This window comes from Xenopus laevis, chromosome 2L (genome assembly GCF_017654675.1).
Source record: "Xenopus laevis strain J_2021 chromosome 2L, Xenopus_laevis_v10.1, whole genome shotgun sequence".
In the NCBI taxonomy this organism is placed as follows: domain Eukaryota; kingdom Metazoa; phylum Chordata; class Amphibia; order Anura; family Pipidae; genus Xenopus; species Xenopus laevis.
The window spans coordinates 99,347,997-99,375,938 of NC_054373.1; the positions used below are offsets into that span (position 1 = coordinate 99,347,997).

At 37.9% G+C, this 27,942-nt stretch overlaps 1 protein-coding gene across 7 annotated transcripts in view; it reads right to left on the reverse strand.

The window, feature by feature from the left end:
- rad51c.L (RAD51 paralog C L homeolog) overlaps positions 1 to 27,942 on the reverse strand; it is a 43,714-nt gene that overhangs the window by 13,833 nt on the left and 1,939 nt on the right. The window contains exons 2-6 of one of the 7 annotated variants that reach the window (XR_005965463.1): positions 27,405 to 27,648; positions 20,343 to 20,509; positions 19,301 to 19,434; positions 19,149 to 19,218; positions 5,157 to 5,291 (exon numbers count right to left, since the gene is read on the reverse strand). Coding sequence is in view for 5 of the 7 variants with exons in the window: in XM_018246904.2 (XP_018102393.1) it covers positions 5,160 to 5,291; positions 19,301 to 19,434; positions 20,343 to 20,509; positions 27,405 to 27,648 (677 nt within the window). In the remaining 2 variants the exon portion in view is untranslated. Of the gene's footprint in view, positions 1 to 5,156; positions 5,292 to 16,943; positions 18,616 to 19,148; positions 19,219 to 19,300; positions 19,435 to 20,342; positions 20,510 to 27,400; positions 27,649 to 27,942 lie in introns of those variants that run through there. The other 6 variants (XR_005965464.1, XM_018246904.2, XM_041582243.1 and 3 more) reach the window with 6 other exon arrangements.

Genomic DNA, 27,942 nt, shown 5'->3' on the forward strand with positions numbered 1-27,942 from the left:
GTATTCTAAGAATGCAGTCTAGCATTATTTCTTGTAGCCCTAGCTCAACAGCCCAAACCCCAGCATTAGTCATTTGAAATCCTGCCACGCTATTATCTTTGGAACAATAAATACATTATACAAATAAAATAGAATCTGAAAGAAGTAATATAATAAGGCAGACATCAGCTGAATCTGCAATACCCAATAAGGCAAGACAACTTGGATGTTGTTTCTTCAGCTAAAATAAACTGGCTCAATTCCAGAAAATATGCACAAGCATCACTCTTATATACAACATTACAAAACTAATAAGGTACAGTATGTTGTGCTGTTAATTCCTTCATTGCGCAATTCCCTGGGCACAATATAAAGATTTTTTCATATTGCCTATTGTTGGAGCTACAGAATCTTGATACAGGTATGGGATCTGTTATACAGAAACCCAATATTCAGAAAGCTCTGAATTACGGGAAGGCCATGTACAATAGAGTCCCTTTTAATCAAATATTACACATTTTTCAAAAAAAAATTCCCTTTTCTCTGTAATAATAAAACAGTAACTTGTACTCGATACCGACTAAAATATAAGTAATCCTTATTGGAGGCAAAACCATCCTATTGGGTTTAATTAAATATTAATATAATGTTTTTAGTAGACTATGGGGGTTATTTGTCAAAGATTGAATTTTAGGAGTTTTATATACCTTGAATGAACAACTTTAAAGGGATACTGTAATGGGAAAACATGTTTTTTCTGCACTGAAATCCCTTTTACGAAAGAGGAAACATATTTTTTAATATGTCTGAAATCTGACATGGGGCTAGACATTTTTCCAGATTCCCAGGTGCCCCCAGTCATGTGACTTGTGCTCTGATAAACTTCAGTCACTCATTACTACAATGGAAAGGTAACCAAAACAGCTCCCTGGTAGATAAGAACAGCACCCAATAGTAAAAACCCATGTCCCACTGTGACTCCTTCAGTTACATTGAGTAGAAGAAACAATAGCCTGTCAGAAAACAGTTCCATAGTGCAGCACTGGCTTTTTCTAAAAGCACATGACCATGCAAAATGACCTGAGGTGGCTGCCTACACACTAATATTACAACTAGGGGGCCCATTTACTAAAGGTCGAAGTGAATTCGAAGTGAATTTTCAAATTGAAAAACTTTGAATTTCAAAGTAATATTTTGGTACTTCGACAATCGAATAGGCCAAATTCAACTTTAAAATTTTTGAATATTCGACCATTCGAAAATCTAAGTACTGTCTCTTTAAAAAACTTTGACACCTTAAACCTGCCGAATTGCTATGTTAGCCTATGGGGACCTCCTAGAATCTATAGCTAACATTTGGCTAAGTTTTTAGAAGTCAATTTTTTTTAAAAAAAAAAAATCATTCGATCAATCGATTAAATCGTTCGAATCAAATGATTTAATCGATCGATCGAACGATTTTACTTTGATCTAATATAGCCATATTCGATCAAAAAAACTTTGACTTGGAATATCGAACTATTGCAATTCGATGGTCGAATTTCGAAGTTTTTTTCACCTTCCAACACTTTTGCAGTTCAGTTGGTTTCAGATAGTTACCCAGAAATAAAGACTTTTTCCAATTACTTTCCATTATCTACTTGTGACCGTTGTAAGGTGGTTTCCTTTGGTTGAATGCCTAAAAAACAATACAAATGATACAACTGCAACACTTGTTTGCAGGACAGTATTCAAATAATGGTTCCTCTTTGTATCATGATCACCTTGCTCTAGTGAACCCACATATACTTCTATTTCCTCTGGAAAGGAACTACATAATAATATTAAACGGGATGTTCAAGCTTCCAACACTTATTTTCAATTCAGTTGTTTTCAGATAGTTCATCAGAAATTAGGATTTTTTATACTTTTTAATAATGGAGCAAACATTAATAGTTCAGAGTTGGTAAAATATAGAGATGAGATGAACTCAATAGACAGTTGTAAGCATTGCTTTGCCAGCTAAAATTTGTCCCAAGACATTATTTTGAGTTTTAGTGAGCACTTTAGTGGGAAGAGCTAGTAATGCTAAGTGAGCATCTAAAGCAATGGGTTTGTTAAAACCCCCAATATTGAACTGCTACGGGGCATGTCCACCAGTTGTGTTTATATCAGATATGTATATCTCCAATATCTGTACATCCCCTAAAACAAGTACAAGAAGTGGAAGGATCATATCTATGTTTCCTAGCTGGAGTGTGTACCAACGAATCATCACCTTGTATACGGATTCTTTTATAGCCGTATTTGGAGAGATTTTTGAAATGGTATCCCAGATTAAAGGAACAGTTCAGTGTGAAAATAAAAACTGGGTAAATAGATAGGCTGTGCAAAATAAAAAATGTTTCTAATATAGTTAGTTAGCCAAAAATGTAATATATAAAGGCTGGAGTGAACAGATGTCTAATAAAACAGCCAGAATCCAACTTCCTGCTTTTCAGCTCTATAACTCTGAGCTAGTCAGCGACTTGAAGGGGGGCCACATGGTACATTTCTGTTCAGTGAGTTTGCAATTGATCCTCAGCATTCAGCTCAGATTCAAAAGCAACAGAAATTACCCATGTGCCCCCCCCCCTCAAGTCTCTGATTGGTTACTGTCTGGTAACCAGGGTAACCAGTCAGTGTAAACCAAGAGAGCTGAAAAGTAGTGTTCAGACTGATATGTTACACATCAAATCACTACAGTCTTTATACATTACATTTTTGGCTAACTAACTATATTAGAAACACTTTTTATTTTGCACAGCCTATTTATTTACCCAGTTTTTACTTTTACACTGAACAATTCCTTTAAATTCCACTCTTGTTGGGAAACTGGTTGTCCTATATCTGCTTCCCAATCGATCATATATTTCAAGGGGTCCTCAGTATTAAAAGATATAATTTGTTATATAGGAGGGAAAGAGTTCCCTTAAAGGGGATGTAAAGTCAAAAAAAATAAAATCCCATTTTAACTTTAATGAAAAAGAAATCCATCTCCAATATACTTTAATTGAAAAATGTCTGCCGTTTTTATAAGAAATCTGACTGTATGCATTGAAATTCCCCATTTGTTTTACTTGCTCTGACTGCTGACAGTCCCTACTTGCTCTGCAGGGAAAACCATCATACTTCCCAGAACTCTAACACTTTGTTTGTTTCCCTGTAGAGCAGCGGGCTACCGTGTAGAGATTTGTATCCACAGACCCAGTGCAGTCTGCATATTCGGATTATTAATCAGTCTTGCTGTTTTGGCTTCTATGGCAAATATTATTTGCTGTTTTTATAATTTATGATGATCCCTAAACTTAACCTCCCAACTGAAGCCCTGACCACACTGAGCATGTGCGTAGTAGTCTTGGTCTTGCAAAGATTGCAAACAAAGTTACAAGATGACAGCCCCCTGCTGCCAACTTTGAAAGCCTATATCATTTGTTTAATTGGGCTTCTGGTGCAGTAAGTTCATGTTCATATTTAGTATACAAAATACAACATTTCTAGCATTATTTTATTTTAGACTTTAGTTCCCCTTTAAGCTTCCCCGCTCATTGACAACATGTTTTAAGTAATGTAGGTGGTCGGTTCCTAAAGGATGTATCGACTTGATAAAGTGGTAGAGTTAAGAAAATCTATAAGTCTCCTTCTCATGGAGATTTTGTGTGAATTGCATGTACTGCAATGATTTAATTCCAGTAGATAAGAGCATGTCTTGCACCCTGTTAATGTAATTGTCTTTCCACCATAGATATGTGGGGATTGCATAACCAGGAGGGAAAAGTGGGTTATTATGGATTTGTATTAAGGTACTCTTACTCTGAACTAGGTGGAATTTCTATAAAATATCATGCCATGTTTATATGGTGTGTCTTTATCGGGAAGGATTTGACCTGCTTTTTTATCCATCCATAAGTAGGATGTCAATTCTGTGGAGTGAGCCAGGAATACTTCCAGTTGTACCAATCATTTCATTGCGTAGTCTGGGAACGTTTTGCTGCTTTTATAGTAAATTCGGTAGTCCTATCCCACTGCTTATAGGAGATCTATACATGGTACGTTTATTTATGCGTGGTGGTTTGTTGGACCAGATGAATTTATTTATTCTGTTTTGTTGTAAGGTTATATCTTTGGTGCTATCCTTCACCAGTATCTACACAGCATTCTAGGCACTAAGGTCGTTTTGGCTTACATAACCTGATATAAGTTTTCCCCTTCCCTTGTTTTACACGAAATGAAAAACACAATGCATTCCCTGATGTTTAATTTTTCCGTATTTTAACACCATTTTTTTCTGGTCACTGAAAAAACATAAAATGGGGGCTCTACTGTATATTCTATGAGATGGGATGTGCAGGATGTATGTTTAGCACAAAGACTTGAAATTTACAGCATACAACCACATTCCCTGGCATACTACATTTTACCATCTTAAAAGGATTTTTTGTTATAGTTTTTGCACTATTTGCCTTCCTAGTCTACATCTTTCCAGCTCTCAAATGAGGGTCACTAACCCTGGCAGCCAAATATCTCTGTGCTCTGTGAGCTTAAAATTTCATTATTGTTACTTTGTAGACTTATCTTTCAATTCAGTCACTCTTCTATTCATATTCCATGCTCTCTTTAAAAACCACTGCCTTGTTGCGAAGGTAAACAAGGCCAGGTAGTAAAAATAAAGCAACCAGATAGCTGATAAAATGCCAAATTGAAAGCCACTAAACAAAAAGTTACACTTTTTTAAGTTAAAAACAAAAAATACAAAATGAAAACCAAGTGCAAATTGTCTCAGAATATCAATGTTTCTGCCATACTAATAGTTAATTTAAAGGTGAACAAACCCTTCAGGATAGGTTTTTCTTGCATTTGTGTGTTCTATTTTTCATCCTCTGTGTTATTACACAATTTTTTAACCAGTTTTAATAACTCTAAAGGACACAAATGCAGTTAAACTTTAGTGCTACTAGTACATGTTTTTTACCATTCTTTACCAAAATATGACAATATAATGAAAACATAAGTTATAACAATGCACTCAACTAGTTGACCTTTCACAAATACCTATATATAGATCTGCAATAGTTGTCGCTGGAATCAGCAATTTTCATATGACAAAAACACAGGCCTTCCATGAACATTACAAGTCCATTTACTATTTCTTGTGTACTTACTGCTAAGTTGTGATCATGGGCCAAACTGATGAGCTGCTGCCCAAAACCATTTAGTAGTCGTGTTCTCAAAGAAAAGTCTTCAAAACTGTGACGAAATGGGAAGGCAATGCTGTCAATCAGGATAACTTTAACCTATAACAAAGTAATATATATATATATATATATATTTATATATAACTTTATGAAAGACCTTACAAGAATATGAAGCAAGTCACAAAAAAGTATACAAAGGTTACAGTCTAAGCACAGCATTTATACAGAGAACAAGGTGGCACAGGGTAACAGCTAACAACATAAACCATTTTCTGTATGGGAAAACATTCAGTATACAGTCTTCCAATGGTTTCTGAACTCCTAGAAAATAAAATATTATATATATTTTAATCAAAATATAATTTGTGCATTTGAGTATACTACACTAACATCTTCTTGCTTGATTTGCATTTTATATACAAATAAATATGAGTTGCTGTTACCTCTAACCGCATGCAGTTTCAATTAAGGTTGAATTCCAAGTGATGCACCTCCGCCGTGTGTGCTACTTAAGTATACAAACGATTAGAATTCACAAGGATCGACTCAAACGCAGCTTTACTGCTCAAACTTTAGTGTTTTATTGTTTTAACACAACATATTTCGAGTCTTGTATGACTCTTTGTCAAGCGACTTGACAAAGAGTCATACAAGACTCGAAATATGTTGTGTTAAAACAATAAAACACTAAAGTTTGAGCAGTAAAGCTGCGTTTGAGTCGATCCTTGTGAATTCTAATCGTTTGCATTTTAAATAGTTTTTCTTACCAGTGTGAAGGGATAAGGAGCCCTGCATTATAATCTGAAGAAGGTGTCATTATGAAATGAATAAGGGGTGGCAAAGAAAGTGATGGGAAAAGTATAGGGTCCAAGTCAGAGCAACCTAATTTGTGCTCTATGTATATCATTTAATAATACTGTTTAATAATATTTATAAAAACTAAATGTCCTACTAACAGTAGGCAGAACATATTTTCAAAGGATGTTACTGGGTTTATTCATATCATGGGAATACTTCCATCAGCTTTCTTTGTTTTACTTGCATGTAAACTATTTTGCAAAAACAAACTGAGCCATTAAAACAGCCTATTTTTTTTAACATATAAGACTAAAACAGGAAATTGTTTATTACTTACCGTAATTTCTGTTTCCTGGTCACCTTCCATGGCAGCATTCACCAATGGGTTAACTGCCCTTCGGGCCAATGGACAGGACTTCCTCCAAAGTTAAAAGTCAACTCCTCCCCCCACTCACCTGTCTTGGTAATAAGCTTGTCCGTACAGGGTGGGAAATCCCTGGTGAATGCTGCCATGGAAGGTGACCAGGAAACAGAAATTACGGTAAGTAATAAACAATTTCCTGTTTTCCTAGTCACCCATGGCCAGCATTCACCAATGGGAGCTACAAAGCTAAAAACTAGGGAGGGAATACGCTACAAATGCAGTGAAAGAAAAAAATTTATTCAGTGAAATGTACAACTGATTGCAAGACTTTTCTCCCAAATCTTGCTTCTTGCGAGGCCAAAACATCTAATCTATAATGCTTTATAAATGTGTTGATTGACGACCACCTGGCAGATCTACAGATCATCTCTGGCGATGCTTTGGCTTCCATCGCCCAGGAACTGGCCAATGCCCTCGTGGAATGGGCTTTAAGTCCCCGGGGAACCTTCCTGCCTGCTGTGTTATACGCTTTGGCAATAGCTGCTATTATCCAAGAGCTCAGGGTCCTCTTGGAGGGAGCTTGGCCCCTCCTAAAGCCACCAGGAATCACAAACAGATGCTCAGATTTCCTCCAGTCTTCTGTCCTTTCCAGATAGACTTTAATTGCTCTGACCAGATCCAGAGTATGCCAACGATTTTCTTTTTCCGTCCTTGGAGATGGACAGAATGAGGGAAGTATCACCTCCAAATCCATATGAAACTTGGATACGACTTTAGGAAGAAACTTGAAAGCAGGCCGCAAGATAACTTTATCTTCAAAGATAGTCGTAAAGGGCTCTTTGGCAGACAATGCTGAAAGTTCACCTACCCTGCAGGCTGACGTCACTGCTACTAGTAGCACCACTTTCAGGGTTAGATTCCACAACGAAGTCTCCTGCAGTGGTTCGAATGGAGCCCGAGATAAAGTGTCCAACACAAATGGAAGATCCCATGGTGGGGAAATATTCTTAATACATGGTTTAATCCTCATCAAAGCATTAAAAAATCTTTGGACTAGTGGATCCAGCGCCCAACTTCTTCCTGACAATGCTGAAATTGCTGAAACATGCACCCTTAGCGTGTTTATGTGAAGGCCTTTTTGATACCCCGCAAAAAGGAAATCTACCAGCAGAGAGGCCGACACCTCGGAAGGATCTCTACCACCTGCTACTGAAAACTGCACAAATCTCTCCCAGATCTTATAATATTGTGCTGAGGTTGAATTTTTCCTTGATTTCAGAAGAAAATCAATAACCTCATTGCTCAGATTATGAGTCTTGAGCCTCTCCCTTTCAACCTCCAGGCCATCAAGGATAGATGATTTCCTTCCTGACAATGGATCATCCCTTGGGATAACCATCCTGGAAATTCTGGAATCTTCCTGGGCCGAAAGCACGCCAACCTGCGAAGTAGTGGGAACCATGGTCTCCTCGGCCAGAAGGGAATCACCTCTATAGCCTCCGATGATTCCTGATCTATTTTCTTCAGAACCTTCCAAATGAGGGGGATCGGAGGGAAGACATAGATCAACCCTATGGACCAATCTTGAGTTAGGCCGTCTAGGGCCGCTGCTCCCTTGCACGGGAACCTTGAAAAAAAGACTTGACACTTCCTGTTTTGATCTGAGGCCATAGCATCTATATCTGGAAGACCCCATGTCTCCACTAGGTCCCGGAAGATGTCTCCGTGTAGGCTCCATTCTCCAGGATCTATAAACACTCGACTCAGAAAATCTGCCTTTCGATTTTCTACTCCTGGCAGATGTACCGCTGTCAGACTCCTTAAACGTGATTCTGCGAACTGAAAGATCCTTTCTGCTTCCCTTAGCAACGCCATACTTCTGGTACCTCCTTGCTTCTGAACATATGCTACTGCTGTCACATTGTCGGACATGATTTTTACATCCTTTTCTTGTAAAAACTCTGTGAAGGAAGAAAGTGCTTCGCCTATTGCCCTCAGCTCTAGAATATTTGCCGGATCTTGATTGCTCTTCCATAAGCCTTGAACGCACTGATCTTGCATATGTGCCCCCCAACCGGTTCCTGAAGCATCGGTCGTTATGACCGTCCACTTGGGTTCTTCCAGGTACGTACCCTTTCCCAGATTGTCTTGGACGCACCACCAATCTAGACTGTCTTTTACATCTTGTGGTATTCTCAGTCTCTTGTGTAGATTTAACTGGGGATTCCTCACTTTTCTTAATAGGAAGTTTTGCAGGGGTCTCGAGTGCCATCTTGCCCACTTCACCATTTGTATAGTTGAAGACATCAAGCCCAGTATCCTCAGACAATGTTTCACTGTTATGATCTCCTGACTCCTGAAAAACATAACTGCTTGGATCATGTTCTCTTGTTTCTCCATTGGTAGGCTTACCAGATTCTGTGTTGTCTGAAATAATGCCCCGAGAAACGTCAGAGATCTTGTGGGGAACAAGTTGCTCTTCTCTATATTGACGACCCATCCGAAAAACTGAAGGAAGTCTAGCACCCTTCTTGTGTGAACTTCGGCTTCCATTTGTGATCTTGCCGTCACCAGAATGTCGTCCAAATAGTGAAAAACTGATATGCCTTCTTTCCTTAACTCTGCTATCAGCACAACCAGAACCTTTGTGAAAACCCTTGGTGATTGCGACAGGCCAAAGGGGAGACACCTGAACTGGACATGTATTTCGCCGACTGCGAATCTTAGGTATTTTCTGTGCTCCGGGCAAATAGGTACATGGAAATATGCATCTTTTAAATCTATATTCGACATCCAATCCCCTACTGAGACGGCTTGAATGATCGAGCCTAGGGACTCCATTTTGAACTTTCTCTTTATTAGGAATCTGTTCAACCTGCGCATATCCAACACTGGTCTCAGGGCCCCTGAAGCTTTTTTTACGAGGAAAAGCCTTGAATAGAACCCCTCGGTTCTTTCGTCTTGCGGTACCATCTCGACCGCTTCCGACCTGAACAATTGGTCTATGTACTCTTGAACTAAAGAATAACTCTCCTCTGAGTTTCGAAAAGAAGAAACTAAAAAATGATGCTTTCTTGGCAGACTTGCAAATTCTAGGCGTAATCCGCCCTGTATTGTACTGCACACCCAGTGATCTTGGATATTTTCGGCCCAGACTTGAGCAAATAACGCCAACCTGCCTCCTACTGCCGTCTGAGCCGATCCACCCTCATTGTCGTTGTGAGGTAGAGGCTGAGGTGGGAAAAACACTAGTTCTTCTAACATTCCCTCTGGGGACTTGACGACCGGATCTCCATGATGTCTGTCTGGAGAACTCTCTCCCCGGTCTATATTGTCTCGCCCCTCGAAAGAATCTTTCCTTATCTCTCGAGAAAGGAGGCTCAAATCTTCCTCTTTTATTCTTCCTGTCCTGAGGCAGAAAGACGCTTTTCCCTCCAGACACTTTCTTTATAATTGCGTCCAACTTCTCTCCAAAGAGCATTTCTCCCTCAAACGGAAGCTGGCACAAATTATACTTGGGAAGATGCATCCGCAGCCCAAGGCTTCAGCCACAAGGCCCTTCTTGCCGCTACTGACAGTGCCATGGATCTCGCTGTGAAGCGTACAAGGTCTATTGAAGCTTCTGAGATAAACTCAACAGCCGCCTTACAATCTGCCACCATCTCCAGCAGTCTTTGTCTCTTTACATTGGACGTAACTGCTTCATCAATGTCTGAAAGCCAGAGTTTTAGGGCTCTAGAAACCGATGTCAGCGCCACTGCCGGTCTACACGCGGCCCCTGCTGCGCAATATGATTTTTTCAGATTGAACTCCATTCGTTTTTCCATCGGTTCTTTAAATACAGCCGCATCATCCACGGGTAACGTGGTCCTCTTAGCAAGCCTCACTACTGCCGCATCCACCTTAGGAGTGGCATCCCAGAATTTTGCTTCCCCCTCTTCAAAGGGATATTTCTTTAGGAATTTTCCTGATGTTTGAGGTCTCTTCTCTGTCTTCTTCCATTCCGACTTTACTATTTCTTTAATAGAAGCATGGACTGGAAAACAGGCCGACCTTTTCTTTAATGCTGGAAACAATCTGTCTGCTGAGGATAGCTTCGAGGGTTCTGAAGGAAATGTCAATGTTTGACGTACTGCTTTTATCAATGGCTCTATGATAGCCAGATCCAAACTTGACTCCTCTTCAGAGTCTATCTCCCCCTCCTCTGAACCTCCAAATGAGTGGAACTCAGAAATGTCAGACAATTCGCCTTCTGAAACATCCGAAAAAGATTCTGTTGGCCTTGTATAGGAATGTCTCGGTCTCTTCTTGACATTCGACACTTCTTGGAAACCCTGTACAACTGCTTGTTTTATCACTTCCGCCAAGGAATCCGTAAAAGCTTGGGATGTTGGAACTTGTGACACCCCTGCTTCCTCTTGATTCTGTGTCATAGGACTGGACTTTTCTGGAGGCTTGTCCTTTTTTTCAGCGGCAGGAAGGCTGCAAAATGACAACAGAAATAAAAAGTGTTTACCTCTTTAAAGCATCACACTCTCTCTTTCTCTCTCCCTTTTTTTTTTTTTTTTTTACCTTTTCCCCTTGGGGTGAGGTGGTTTGCCCGGCATTCCAGGATCCATACGCGAGCTGCTTGCCACACAGCTTACTTCTCAGAAACAGGAAGGGCAAGATCCTACCTGACACACCCCTTATAAAGAGGATGCCTTGTAAAGCATAAAACTCTAAAACTGCAGCACAGGACCTTCTATTTATGCCTATGCATACTGCCTGGCCCTGACCTTCCCCTGATACTTTTGGCGCCAAGGGCTTTGATTGCCCAGCCCTTACCCAACATGGCGCCCCAGGCTTCAGCTTACCCACTCTTCACAATATCCTATTTGGATGTAAGGGCGCAAGGATCGTCTGACTATGCGCCTCTCAGCTTCCAGCCGTGGCGCATGTCTCCCTACTCATCGCTTCCTCGTTCAGCGATGCGGCTGGTATCCGAAGCCTGCGCGCCTCCAGTGACGTCATCAGAGCGCGTCCGCCTGGCTTCCGCCGCACCACACAGCAGCGTCGAACGCTGTCCTGTTCCACATTGTCTTGCGCTCCCGCCACCTAACCCGCTTATGGGGAGGTATGGCTGGCCTCCTGGCACCCCTGCACCAGTTTCGGCCCCCCTTAGCTAACCCCTTAACAGGGGAGCATTTGGGCTTCCAGCAGGCAAACGAGGGGAAAAAGAGAGAGGCTGAGAGAAAAAACCCCAGTGCTGGGATAAATGGCCGCATTACCGACGACCTGCATCCATTATCCATTGACCACGGACAGGACAAAAAAAGACAGGTGAGTGGGGGGAGGAGTTGACTTTTAACTTTGGAGGAAGTCCTGTCCATTGGCCCGAAGGGCAGTTAACCCATTGGTGAATGCTGGCCATGGGTGACTAGGAAAACTACATTTGGCGGATATGAAAGCATTTTAATAGTCCATCATATACATTTATTATATGTGAACATTTTTAAAAGCTATAAATTAGTCAAAATAGAATTAAAACTGTTGTACTGCATAACTAGGCAGAGGCGTGATCATCCTGGAACACTGAAATCATACAAATGAAAATTACAAAAAAACAATTACATGGAATTAATCATGCCCTATTTTGCAGATGCCTACAGACAAAAGCCATCCATATAACATACATCACACAGAATAAGTTATCTAAGATCAAAGCAGCTATAGCATTTTCAACACTGGCTACTCAAGCGTTCAACAAGATGGTAGATCTTGCCTCCAGTTTCTTTGGTTGATGGCAAAGGAAGGCAAATAGCAACGTTGCTTGGATTTTAAAACAACACCGTTTCATAGCCCTAAGGTCAGTGGTCCCCAACCAGTAGCTCGTGAGCAACATGTTGCTCTCCAATCCCTTGGATTTTGCTCCCAGTGTCCTCCAAGCAGGTGATTATTTTTGAATTCCAGGTTTGAGGCAAGTTTTGGCTGCATAAAAACCAGGTGCACTGCCAAAAAGACCCTCAATGTAGGTTGACAATCCACATAAGGGCTACCAAATGGCCAATCACAGCACTTATTTGACACCCCAAGAACATCTTTCATGCTAGTGTTGCTTCCCAACTTCTTTTACTTCTGAACGTTGCTCACGGGTTTAAAAGGTTGGGGATCCCTGCCTAAGGCGAACACACCATAAACCTTAGGGGGTTATTTAAGTCCGAATGCGTATCTTTCATGATTTATTATACCCCAAGGATGGAAAAAGTCTGAATCTGAAAATACGGCATCTCAGATCTGCCAAGGTTGTATATAAGTCAATGGGAGAAGTCCAGAAGATATCCTAATCTGCTCTGGGTTTCATGCAAGAATCTGAAGATTTGGTTTTCAGGCTAAAATCCAAAAAATTTGTACAATTCGAATTTCCATACGATTTTCACAATGGAAATGTTTCGGCAAAAATGTATTGATAAATAAAAGGAAATAACCCTTGTGGATTTGGTCGGAGTATATTTCAGAAAATAATAAGATAAATTTGGATTTTAATCTATCTGATTTTATTTAGCTATTCAGCTACTCAGCAGCACTTACAAATATGAGCTCTAGATATTTAAGTACCTTCTTATATTAGCCAAGAGCACAGACAACTCTCAACATTATAACTTTATTCTCCATATTCTCTATATTGCTTTTAATGTGTTGAAACTGAAAATCGTTATTTAATTGAGACTATTTTACAATCTTAAAACTAAATGGAAAAATCTTTGCATACCTATTTAATACCCGTATCATAAAAAGGAAACTTGGAAAATCAATTGCTCCAATGAGGAGTCCCTTTAAAATTGACCTCCACTGAATCATTAAAGGGGAACTATTGTGAAAATGAAAAATTAATATGAGCTTCATCGTACTGAAATAATAAGTTTTCTAAATATAATCAGTTAAACATTTCTGGAATATTCAAGTTGCTCTTCACTATCCTCCTCTCAGCATCTGCCTTTCTTCATTCTCTTCAAGCAGGAGCTGGCAGGCTGATTTTGAATGACAGTTAGATCCAATATATCTTTAGGGGTGCTACTGTTGCCTAGAAGATGTATTAAGAGTACATATTTAAAGATAGGCTAGCACAAACTGGACCACACTCCATTAATAGATGCAGTTAAAAAAGTATTCATTTAAGCAAAAAAAAAATCTCAAAAAAAGCCTTACGAGTTTTATGCCTTGTGGGCACTTAGAAAGTCCATGATTCCAGGGTATTAAAAAATTCTGTTATTGATAAACAATCATTACTACTCTCTTAAGAAAACACTTTTTCCAATTTACTTTCTCTACTTAGAGTTACATTTTCCATAACTGAATTAGTGCACTGGCATAGATTAACACAATGAAAAAGATAACACAAGCAATCTTAACATTACAAAGGGAGATACACAAGTAGAAAAAAAATCAATTTATATAATACTAGACAAAGTCCCCCAAGTAACAAAGTGCAATAAAAATGTTAACAAATCTGCATCAATACAATGCCTTTGTTTGGTGTTGGAAGGACTCTTATAAAGCGAGGTTCTTTTTTCTTGGCCTAAACTTTAGGCTAAAAGTATATTCAATAGTAGAATTCTTAAAGGGATCCTGTCATCAGAAAACATGTTTTTTTCAAAATGCATCAGTTAATAGTGCTACTCCAACAGACTTCTGCACTGAAATTCATTTCTCAAAAGAGCAAACAGATTTTTTTCATATTCAATTTTGAAATCTGACATGGGGCTAGACATTTTGTCAATTTCCCAGCTGCCCCTGGTCATGTGACTTGTGCCTGCACTTTAGGAGAGAAATGCTTTCTGGCAGGCTGCTGTTTTTCCTTCTCAATGTAACTGAATGTGTCTCAGTGGGACATGGGTTTTTACTATTGAGTGCTGTTCTTAGATCTACCAGGCAGTTGTTATTTTGTGTTAGGAGCTGCTATCTGGTTACCTTCCCATTGTTCTTTTGTTTGGCTGCTGGGGGGGAAAGGGAGGGGGGTGATATCACTCCAACTTGCAGTACAGCAGTAAAGAGTGATTAAAGTTTATCAGAGCACATAGACATGACACCACTATATCTACCAATGTCATTCGTCATTATCTGTTATTCTGTGAAATTCAGATGGTCTAGTTCAAACAGTGATTTTTAACAATAGATTTTCATATAAGCTGGCAGGCCATCCCAGGTACTCTGCAGCACACACAAAAACAAAGTTCATTATGATTTGCTCTTCAACATAAGGATGCAATATGTGTTTAATCACCAATGACTTCTAACTGGATAAGGAACAAACTCTAAAGCTGGGATCACAACAAAGGAGATACAGGCAGTTGGAGCAAGGACCACATCAACAAGCCAAAGTGGCCCTCACTCCATCTGGATTTTTAAACTAGTCCAATCAATATTTTGCATGTCTTCATTGGTTGGGGGAGCCCATCAGAGGGCCCCATACACAGGCCAATAACCTACCAATAAGGGCCAATAAGTATGTTGGCAGCTTTTATTGACCCATGTATAGCCAGCCACCTTAAGATTTAAGAAAAGTTTAATGGAGAACTAAAGCTTAACTAAAAATGTAGGGTAGAAATCTTGTACATTATGTTTTGGGCTTCTGTACCAGCCCAAGGCAACCACAGCCCTTTAGTAGGGAAGATCTGTGCCCAGTAGCTCCCCATCTTCTTTTCTGATGATTCACTGCACATGCTGCTGTCAGTTACCGAGTTTAGGGACCCACTCAAAATATACAGTACACATAGAATAGAAGTCACAATATAAGGCTGCTTATTAATACAGATAATTACTACATTGCATCACAGAAATCAGTGCAACCAGCATCAGCATTTAATAATCAACCTCGTAGCATTAGCTTATATTACAGGGAAACCTAATTTTCTGCTTGATAATTTGTGATGACCCCTAAGTTTAACTTCTAAACAACAGAGCCCACTGAGCATGCGAGTGTCACAGACACTTTTCAACATGGTGACCCCCCTGCGACAAGTGGATCATTGCTGCTATTGAGAAGCTGAAATTTAGGGTGGTGCAATAAGTTCAAGTTATAAAATAAGGCATTTTTAGTCATTCATTTTTAGGGTTTAGTTCTCCTTTAAGCACAAGTGTAATCCGGAGTTTCCATAATTTATAAGATAGACCCTCTATATTTATTTATAGTTCAAAATGAAAACCTAAATATTAATTTACCAGTATTTAATCTATTAACCCTTTAACTGCCAGTATCCATGGTCACTCTGGGACCAGCATGTTGCATAGCAATGCTTTCTCCTCATTCATTTGAATAAAAACAAAAAAGTAGGATTCCTATCCCAGGCACTCTTAAGTTTTTTTTTTTAAACAGCAGTGCAGATTTTACTTTGTTGTTAATGAGTTAAAGTAATAGTCTGTTTATATTTCTTTTTAAGATCTAGGTAATCCTGGTTTCTGCAGAACGTCACATTTAAAAGATAATTTGTACTATAGATAGACTATAGAGATATTAGTGTTACTTACGGTACATATAAATTAAATCTTTTACATTTCTATAGATATGTCTGTTTTACAGTTTCTAAGCAACTCTGACCATAATAATGGATTATGATATGATTTATTTTATGCTTCCATAAAGCAGTGAGATCATTACTGGTTTCCGTGAAGGTTTTCTTTGTTACCTAGTTACTATAGTGTTGATTATCTGGATGGTAACATCTTAATATGTTTTCATGCTATTTTGTAAACAATCCCTAAATCTGTTTGTGGTTATGGAACTGGCTGAGGTACATTGCATACCATACTCAATGAGGGCTACTTTAAATATATGTTTGTCCCACTACAGATTTTTTTTTTTGTTAAACTAAGACAAAGCAAGATTGAAGGCATCAAAAAATGTGTTTGCTTTTAATATAGAGACCTTTCTGTCACTCTGTGTGCTTGTGAAAAAGGGCTACAAATTTGCAAAACTGCATTTTTGAAAAACAGTTACAATTTTGATGTAAAATCTGGGAAAACAGGAAAAGCACCAATAAAAATGCATTTGAATTGGCAGTATTGTCAATCAACAACTCTATAACATTTTGGGAAAACAAAAAATAAAGGAATGTAAAACCAGAGTTTACTTGTTTTGCAATTAAAGTATTTTTGGGTCAATACTTGACACATAGGGGCAGATTCATTAAGGGTCGAATTTCGAAGTTAAAAATACTTCGAAATTCGACCCTCGAATTGAAATCCTTCGACTTCGAATATCGAAGTCGAAGGATTTAGCGCTAAACGTTCGTTCGATCGATCGAAGGATTTTTTCTAACGATTCGAAGGATTTTAATCCAACGATCGAAGGAAAATCCTTCGATCAAAAAAAGGTTAGCAAACCTATGGGGACCTTCCCCATAGGCTAACATTGACTTCGGTAGGTTTTATCTGCCGAAGTAGGGGGTCGAAGTTTTTTTTAAAGGGAAAGTACTTCGACTATCGAATGGTCGAATAGTCGAACGATTTTTCGTTCGATTCATTCGATTTCGTTCGAATTCGAACAAATTTAACCAATTCGATGGTCGAAGTACCCAAAAAATACTTCGAAATTCAAATTTTTTTCATTCGAATCCTTCACTCGAGCTTAGTGAATCGGCCCCATAGTTTTGTAATCCTATGCATCTGGGTATATGCTTGGAAAATTCTTTGCATTCATATTTGAATGTTTAATATAGTTTGGAGTTGAAATACATTCACCCATTTTGAATTTATTTTTAATTAAATTTGAATGTGTACTTTCCAAAAATACATATATGGAATGTATTATCTGGATTGCTTGGGACCTGAGGTATTCTGTTTGAGGGTTTTTTTTTTAATGGAATTTGGATACCTAGGGGGTTATTTAATAAAGGTCTAGTTGTGTTTTACCAAAATATTTAAGTTGTGAGTTTATTCAAGGTATCTTTTTATTTTGGAGCTTGCTTTTAGCACACCAGTGACATGCGTTCCCTGCTATGCTGTGCAAGTATTTAGTAATGTCTCTAGGTTAGAGCCTTGTCTTTTTATCTTCACTGCACATTTTTTTTAATTTCTAATGTTTGTATATTATAACATCTATTCCCTCTTTGTTGCCTGCTTCTGCTCCAACTTCGGGCATTTCATACAATTTTATATTTCAACAATAGGTGATCCTGCAAAGAAGTTTATAGATTACAAAAAGATGACCACTTCCTGGCACTGTGTCAGACATGCCTAATGTTCCTTTCAACACAGATGGATACAAGAGCCAATATCAATGGAAAATTATGTTTTTTTTTTTAAAGCGACTCATCATTTTAAGGTTTATAGTTGATTGACATAATTTAAAACACAGAACATCTTATAAAGCAAGTTTCGAACTACACTTTATGGGGCAGATTTATCAAAATGTGAGTTTAGAGCTTAATAAATAAAAACTTACCCACATTCTATTCATTCTTATGGGATTTTTAAAATTGTATTTAAAGGGGTTCACCTTTCTTCACTGCTACCCAAAAAACAAAAGATTATAGTCCCCTAAGCATGGTAATCTATTTTTCGCAATAATTGTGTACATTTTGCCAACTGTACAATTTTAAATTCACTCGAAAAGCTGGTAATCTCACACAGGCTTAGGCGAAAGTTTTAAAGGGGGAGGTGTCATGTGGGAGTTTTTCCGTTACTAGCCTCTGATTGGCTAGCAGAAGAAACCGCTCTCCAATAGCGCAAGGCAATTCTCAGAGTCTGTGCAAATAGCCATCGCTTTAGCTTTATAACCTAACATCCAGTACCCGTTCTCCCAAACAACCATCAGTATTAACAAGGGTCTGTTACTCGCTTAGGCAGTGGACTACTGTCAGCCGCTTCTCTGTTAATGCGCTGGGTCAGCGACATTCCCTGTTAGTGCGTTGGGGAGCAGATCTGTGACTGCGCAGAAAACTACCATCTGGTCTGTGTCTGAACAAATGAGCCAAGCAGGCAAAAGCCATGTCACGTGATTAGTCAGAGAAGAAAAGCTTTGATGGAAACGCTTCTTTTTTTTGCAAAGTGAGAAGGAAGGCCGTGGCTTAAATATTAAAGATGGGCAGTAAATATAGTGTTTGTAAAGCTGGGTGGTCTTCTGAAGGCCACGGGATCAATGACACCCAGCATTTGTGAAAGGAGACGAAATGCAGGAGTCGGCACACAAAGCGATTGAAGCAGCTGTAAGCCCACAGTAGCGATAACGAAATCTTACTGAAGGGAGGGGGGAGGACCGTGGAGTGGTGTCGGCGAACCCTTCTGAAAGAGACAGTCTGAGAAGATTTAGTGCAGTAGAGTCGTGTCTTTCGGGTTAGTTAACTATGTAATGGTTCATTTTTGCTAATTAATGTATATTAGTAAAATGAATAATATATGCCCATGAATTCATTGACTAACTTTATTCTGAAGGTGAACCACCCCTTTATCTCACCATTTGATAAATACGGTTCTAAAATCGCATCGGAATGAATAGAACATGGGTATGTTTTTATTTATTAAGCTCTAAACTCACATTTTGATAAATCTGTCATTTTATGTCCCCCTTTAAATAATTCATAATCAAGATCAATTCTGGAAACATTACAAAAACGAAGCTACATGTATTTTTGCATAAACGACAGGTTTTAAAAGTACGGACAATTCACATATTATGTGCTAATACATTCACAGCATATATATTTCCTGTTCTCAGACCTTTAATAGTCATACATAACAAAGAATGTCTACCTTTAGCAACATAGAATATTAGCTCTTCTAAACAGGGATAAAATAATTTTTCCAGCATTACTCACAATTTATGATCTGTGGCAAAATATCTGTTAAATGTATTGGCAATTGAAAAAAGCTGGCTGCTTATTTGTCCTGCACCAGAACGTAAAAAAAAACACGTTAATTTATCAAAGCTGGGCATTCACATATATTAGACAATGGTATAATGATTTACCTTTGGATGATTGGCAAGAAAGTCTGGGAGTAAGTTAATTTGTGCTAGCAGTTCAACATAATCATGGCAACTGAAGTAATAAATCCGTGATAGAATTTCATTGAGAGTGAAGGTCTGCATCGCCTTAACATGATCTGAAAATTATAACATAAAAATACAATGTTTTACAACAAAAAGAAGAAAACATATACAATGTATATGTTTATAAAAAAACACGTTTAAACCATCCACCACCCAGTTCGTATACTTCGTCGCTTCTTTGTTAGTGGCAGTAATTTAAAACAAACAAATATCTTAATTTTTACTTATGCATGGGTGCCCTGTCATAATGGAACCTATTTTGTTAGTTTGCAAAGTGGCCAACCTAACTGTCTGGAATATAAGTAAGGAAACTGAGGAATACTTTAACAATACATAAGCTCTTACAGATGACCTGATCTTGGATTTTAGTGTGCATGTTCCTGGTCAGCATTTACCATTGTGGAGCCTCTGACATATGTAAGGAATTGTAATTGACTGGGATGAAAAACAGTTGTCTTACAATACACCACCACATATTATATGTCCTTGAAAAAGGCAAATTTGTGTGAAAGTAATCCATGTTTACACTTAATCTAATTTTTGATTGGTTGCTATGTTTTTCTCCCTTAGTTCTAAAAAGTGAGGTATGGCTTTCAACTTTCATTCTAAGGTATTCTTGGGCTCGGGCTATTTATATGCATAATGAGAATACCTTGTACATCAGAGCAAATAGAAAGTCTTCATTTTTGCTTAGCAAAATATATTGGAAATATACAAAATGAGTACTGGATAATAGATAAATAGCTTGTTATATGGATGGCCCACGGTGCTAAGCTGTTCAGGAAATGTTTTTTTTTTTTCTTTCAATGATTGTTTGTTATAGGTTAATAACATCTACAGTAAGAGAGAAAAAATGCCTAATCCAGAAAACCCAACTCCTTTTCAGATAACAGATCACATGATTGTATCATTAATAAACATGCAAGCCATTTAGCACAATTCTTTAAATTTGGAAGTATACCTTCATCTTGCTGACCCTGTGCAATAAGATTGCAATGTAGAAGACAAGCATTAGCAATATCCATTAGCCGCTCTAACTGGAAGCTGCATTCTGTATCAATAAAAACTGTTTCGCCAGCGACACCTCCGAAACATTCTGGGATCTGAACATCCACTGCAAGTTGCATACTGTAGAAGATGATATTGATGGATTTTAGCAATAGGTCATCTGGATACGAGACAGATTTGTAGCAAACAAGGAGCTTATAAGCACACGTAACTTGCCATTAACTTAATTTTAGTATTAACAGGAGAACCCTCCAAAAACTATTTCTTCAGCTGAATAATGTTCTACAGTAGGAATTCAAATAAGGTCTCCTGGGAGATGTCTAACGGGGAACAGATTATGTTTTTTACACTGTGACCCAATATTGTATACTTATCTAGCATGGTATGGCAACAGCCTAATTGCTGCTGTTTACTTCTGGTTCAGCGCTGCCACTAATCAAATGCCATTAACAGGATTCATGTTGCAAAATGCTCTGCTTGGTGGGATGCAGCCTAGGGCTAAGTGAGTCCTGTTGCATTAAATGAGTTGAGCTGCGGGGCAGGCTTTATCTGCCCAGTCATTGTTACAGATTAACATGATTATAAAAAGCAATTGCTAATGAATTTATAATACATGTATAGGACACATTATCTGGACACCCATAATCCAGAATGCTCCAAATTATGAGAAGGCCATCTCCCATATACTTCATATTAATCAAATAATTCACCTTTTAAAAAATTATTTCCTTTTTCTCTATAATGAAACCTTGTACTTGATCCTAACTAAGATATAATTAATTATTGGAGACTAAATAAAACAATTCAGTTAATTTATTGTTTAAATTATTTTTGACAGACAAGTTACGGAAAGATCCCTTATACAGAAAACCCCAGGTTTTAATTTGGATAATGGGTCCCATACCATAAGTATATAATTAATGATCTGTTACTAGGGTTAACCAACTAATTCAACCAAACCTAGGATCTCATTGGTACAATACAGCAATGCTCTCCCTACATTAGCATGCTGTCCAAATCTGAATGTATCTAAACATTTTGCTGCACTGTACACTTTAGTCTTACATAATGTTTTTTTAACATTGTCCAATAATTACAACAAAGTACACAAAAGCAAAAATAAAAAACAATTACTACTAGTAAAGAACATTTGTTTCCATTTGTTGGTCGGTACCAATACCAATATACCACTGTCAATACTGTATAGGAAGCAATGGGTAAATTTTCTAAAGAGTGAATTTGCCTTGTCTATTTTGAGACAGAACATTGAATTTTGAAATACTGCCCAGGAGGAAAAAAAAAATCCCATTAATATAATGTAGAAGTACCATGAAAGTCAATGTTAACCAAAGGCATAGAGCACATCTATGTCACCTTCCGGAAACATAAACCTGCAAGACAAGATTTTTTCACATTTTTATAAACTGCAGATTTATCAAGGGTCGAATTTCGAGGGTTACTTCGACCCTTTGAAGTAAAATCCTTCAAATTTGAATTCGAATGATTTTAATGCAAAAGCTTAAAGATCGAATAAAATTAGTTTGATTGAACGATGAAATCGTTCGAATCGTACAATTAGAACGATTTTAAGCGATCGATCGAAGGATTTTTATTCAACCTAAAAAAACGTAGAAAAGTGCTGGGGAAGGTCCCCATAGGCTAACATTGCACCTTGGTAGGTTTAAAGTGGCGAAGTATGAAGTCGAAGTATTTTTTAAAGAGACAGTACTTCGATTATCAAATTTGACCAATTCGATGGTCGAAGTAACCAAAAAAATACTTTGAAATTCTAATATTTTTGCATTCGAATTATTCACTTGAGCTTAGTAAATCTGCCCCTGCCTATCATAGTAAAATTCACGCTAAGTCTTGCATAATAATAATAAATTCATTCTTTGTTTATTCCTGTTAATATTATTAATAATGATAATATTATTGCCTACATCAGAAGCTAGAGACCACAGACAAATAGGCACACATAACACAAATGTATAGCAGCATTTGCTGTTGAATAGTCCTAAATATTTTGTATATAATGTCTGTTTATTAGCGGTAGATTGCTTGGATGACAATACCTATGATGGACTTACAGCACCATCTGCTGGCTGTAACAAACATTGATCAAATGCTGTAATTAAGGAATTCAGCAGATTTAGTTTGTTATGAAAAGTATTTTTTATACAGTGGCGTAACTAGATATTACTGGGCCCCACATCAAATTATTTTTCAGCCCCCAAAATGTCTAGAGATTGACCTGTTTGACCAATATTTATTGAAATTGTAAATTAATTAGGTCCTCATGGGGCCCCTATACCTCCTGGGCCCCCCTGCAACCGCTGGGTCTGCTTCCTCTGTAGTTACACCCCTGTATAGGTAATATCCTTTTTTCATAGATATTTCTATTTTTTAACAGACATACAACATACAAATCTTGATGACAGTATGTATAGATAAGAGATAAAAACTATACATTGTTAATGTTTAATAGATCATGTGTATAGCATCAGTATTGCTTAGAGGGGTTGGTAAAAAACCTGGGAATATACAGCATTATAGGAGAACTAAATGTGTTTGTATGGGGGGGGGGTTTACTTAGATGGGGAGGGTGGTAAGCTATTATTTGAAAGGAATAGAGGAGGAGGAATCAGAAGAAGAGAAAGGTTTTGAATAAAGATTTTAAGTGTATCAAGTTACAGCCAACATACAGTAAAATAGTCCTGCAATGCTCAATCTATACAGCTTCAATAAGTTCACTGGATCAGCCAAATGGCAAAAATATGCATTTCCGATGGGTATAAAAAAACCAAAACAAAAAAAAAACACCAAAATGCAGGACAGTGCATTTACTGGCACTGAATTAAAACCTCCATCAACTTTACAACAATATGGTCTGTAATGCAAACAAAATGTTAGCTACTACAAATTGCTAAAACATCCTGTGTTTTCAAGACTGCGCTAGCATTTGTCACTGCGTTACTACATGGAGCATGTTACCTCATCATTAATGGTGGCCCTCACAATTACGTTTACTTAATTACACCAATGTTAAATGAAAAGAGATGTTACTGATAATCACAATGGAGCATGAAAAGTTAAAAGAAACCTCCTGGCCAAAATCAGCTTGAATCTGCACGTATTTATTCAATGGTGTAATTAAACCACTGTGGGGATTTTTTAAAAAAGGCATTAACCATAGGACTGTCCTGTGTTTGCAACCAATCACTTAGGGGCAGATTTATCAAGGGTCGAATTTCAAAAGTAAAAATACTTCGAAATTCGACCATCGAATTGAAATTCAAAGTCAAAGTTTTTTTCATCGAATTTGGGTATCCTGCGGTCTAAGTAAATTCGTACTTATTTTTTAGTTTACTTCGACTTACAAAAACCTAGAAGGTCCCCATAGGCTAACATAGCACTTCGGCAGGTTTTATTTGGCGAAGTATTGAAGTTGACGTTTTTTTTAAAGAGACACTATTTTGAAGTCGTAGTATCCTATTAGATGGTCGAAGTAACCAAAAAATTACTTCGAATTTTCTTACTTCAAAAATTCCCGCGAATTCACTTCGACCCTTGATAAATTTGCCCCTTAGGTTTGCACCCTCTTGATCTAACTTTATTGTGGGTGTTCAATCAAGTATTTTGTTGCAGACCCCCACATGGTTGTTCTTCAGGCCTGGGAAATGTTTGTTTCTTTTTTTTGTTTTTACCCCAAATGAGGTAAACCAGCATTTTGCTTAGTATATACAGTATGAAATAAGGAATAGGGGCTTCTGATAAACAGGTATGGGATCAGTTATCCAGAAAGCTCCAAATGAAAGTCCATCTCCCATAGACTCCATTTTTTTGTAACATATTTTTATTTGCTTTTACACCATAGACTCCATTTTATCCAAATAATTCAAATGCTTAAAAATAATTTCCCTTTTCTCTGTAATAGTAAAATAGTAGCTTGTACTTAAAGGAATTGTTCAGTGTAAAAATAAAAATTGGGTAAATGGATAGGCTGGAGTGACTGGATGTGTAAGATAATAGCCAGAACACTACTTCCTGCTTTTCAGCTCTCTTGGTTTCCAGTGGTGGAGAGCTGTAGCGGTTTCTGTGATTGTTCCAACACTGTTCAATAGATCAGGTGCCATGGGTTAACGGGGCACAGTGATACCGGTGTAATGATCATAAAGTGCTTTAAAGGAATTGTTCAGTATAAAAATAAAAACTGGATAAATAGATAGGCTGTGCAAAATAAACAATGTTTTCTATATAGTTAGTTCGGCAAAAATGTAATGTATAAAGGTTGGAGTGACTGGATGTCTAACAGAATAGTCAGAACACTACTTCCTGCTTTTCAGCTTTCTTGGCTTCCACTGGTTACCAGGCAGTTATCAATCAGTTCATAGAAAGATAATTTAGCCAGCACTCACCAAGAGATCAATTTCTTGTTAATAATCTGGTGCACGTCATTTGGTGTCCACTCCAACCAACTTCAAATATCCAAACAAAATGTAGCACAGACAGATCTGTATCTGTCCGGATTATGAAGCCAAAAAGTAACAAATAAAGGCTTTTTAATTGAATTCCTGGATGGTGCTGTCTGCTACATTTTATTTGTAACCAATCAGTGACTTGAGGGGGGGGGCACATGGGTCATAACTGTTTGCTTTTGAATCTGAGCTGAATGCCGAGGATCAATTGCAAACTCACTGAACAGCTATGTACCATGTGGCCCCCCTTCAAGTCGCTCAGATTTAGAGAGCTGAAAAGCAGGAAGTAGTGTTCTGGCTATTATGTTAAACATCCAGTCACTCCAGCCTTTATACATTTTTGGTTAACTAACTGTATTAGAAACATTTTTATTTTGCACTGCCTATCTACTTATCCAATTTTTATTTTTACACTGACCTGTAACTTTAATTCAAACTAAGATATAATTAATTCTATTGGAAGCAAAATCAGCCTATTCGGGTTCTTTCATGTTTATATGACTTTGTAGTAGACTTCAGGTATGAAGATTCAGTTTACAGAAAGATCTGTTAATCGGAAGCCGGGCCGAGCATTCTGGATAATAGGTCCCAAAGCTATGCTTTAAAATAAACAAATACATTTTAGTAGGGCTACTTTTACTACTCTTTACAGGAAGGCCATCTTCCATAAAGTTCATTGTAAACAGAAAATGCATGTTAAAAGGAACGCAGTTACATTCACACTTTGATTGAATTGGATGCAATTCAGCAAAAAATTGGTCCAGAGTGATGAATGCACCCTGTTCCTTTGGCTTAACTGCAGTGTGGTGACCAACATAGCCCATTGTGGAAACCCTGGAGCTACATTCTATTTGGAGATGGCAGAAGTGGTAGCTTCAGAGTTCCTCCATTTCATTTGCAGCTGCACTCACATTCAGGACAGGAGGCAATTGTGCAGACGGCAACTATTCAAAAGTGAAAGGAGCGCATTTCGATGGAAGTGCATTTAATGAATATGATTCATGCAATTGACTGAAGCCAGCTTTACAGCCCCACAACTAACAACCTACACTAATCGGTCACCTGGAAATGCTGATGCTACTTTAGTTTGCTGTAGTTGGTCCTTGAACTTGGAGATTATTTCTTATGGAGTAGTTCAGTTACTGAACAGATGAAAGGAGGCAACCCTATATTGTCCTGGTAAAAAGGTTACACAACCTTGAAAGAGTTCCATTAAACATAATCTTCACTGTGGAAAAATAGAGGCATAACAGATTACAGAAAAGAGTTTCAGTCTATTAACCGTGAATTTGGTAAGCAGAGATAAAGGCCTGATGCAATTAACTGGTCCTTTACCCAGTCTTAGCAGTGTATTAGTAATAGTAGCTTACAGAAAGGATTTAGATGGTGGTGAACCTGTAACATCATGTCCAGATTTAAACCAGTGACCTGCAGGTTACTATACAGTATGTTATACCCCTGCTCAGAGTTAGCAATCAATCTGGCTAATATATCCCCTTTACTGAGCTCACTGTCTGTCAGTTATAGGTCAAGCCTGCTTGTTATTTGGTGCTCTGATTCCTGCTGCAGCTGTTCCCTAGTTTCTACTTCCCTAATCCTTATGTTGACTCCTTTGCTTTGACACCGGCTTGTTCATGGTTATAAATTTGCCAATTCTAAGATTGTTTTTTATTTTAGATCCGGCCTGCCTACACTGGACTACATCCAGCTCTGTCCTTACCAGCTTCTTCTGGTAAGCTGCATTTATGCATTTAAAATGGGGAGATAAGGTCCCAGATATGTATAAGTCCCTAAGGAGTACCCGTCTTGGCCAGGGATTTTGTATATTGCTGTGATGGAATTTGTTTGACTAAATTTGGCCTCAGGTGGGTCTCATATATGTGTGCAAGTCCCTGTACATATTTTAAGGGAGATAGTTTTTGTTATATAATTGGTAGGTCATATTGTACACTGAACTGTTGGATACATTACATACATGGCCATAAGAAGCAATGGCATACGTTTAACTGCTATGTTTTATTTCTATGCAAAGGTATAAACGTATACAGACCCGCAGTTAGTGCACATGTGTACATCATTTCTCATTTTGGTTGATCAAAGTTTGTGCAATATAGAAAGTATATTATCACATTAAATCTCTTATGTATTAATTTTTGTCTTCAGATTCCACTAAGGCTAATGGCCTGAGGCATTTTCTTCTACAGTGGAAAACCATTGTTGGAGAAAATCTGTCCCCTGGTTTGTGCACAGTGACAGGAACAGTAACATCTTGTCAGATGTGGTGATTTTCATCAAAAAAAGCACACGTGTGCTTTTTTAGACTGAAATCCAGCCTGTGATGCCTTTTGTATTAGTATGTGCCTACCAATGGTGTGATAGTAGCATTTTCTCTGGTAGAAGAGGAAACATCTTTTGTGGTATTAGCCTAGCGGTGAATTGTTGAACTTTCGCACAACAAAACAAGTTGATGAAAGGAGGAATTATAAAATGTTACCCATATTTTCTATTAAATTATCAAATAATTTGCATTTAATTACCACAGCTGTGTCTTCCCTACACCAGGTGCTCCACAGATCTCTGTAACTTTGGCTACTGGGACTCCTCCACCTAAGATTTCATCCAGGGCTGAACAGAATGTTATAATAAATCCCTGAGATTGTTCCTGCACAAGCAGATCAAGTGCTGTGCGCTTCTGGATTATCTGGCATGATGAGCTGCTTTGCGCTTCTCCTTTTACAATTTGTAGAACTTCCACAGCCTCTTCATTAGTGATACCAGCTTCTGTAGATCAAAACAAAATGTATTAAAAATGTTTTTTTTTTTTTTTAAGTGTGCCCACATTTAATCTACAACATGCAGTGAATGGGGAGGTGGTAGCAAGTGCATTACGCAGCTTACATAAAGAAGGGTAAATATCCTTTTTGCAAAAATGTGTTTAATATTCTGTCTATAAAGCCCCCTTTGAAAGTGATGTTTCGTGAAGGAGGGGGTGTTATAACACTTAAGTATGTATTTGTAGAGCAATCTGAAAAGGCAAAAAGTATTTTGCAAAATAGTGGTTTTCTAAAGTGGCAG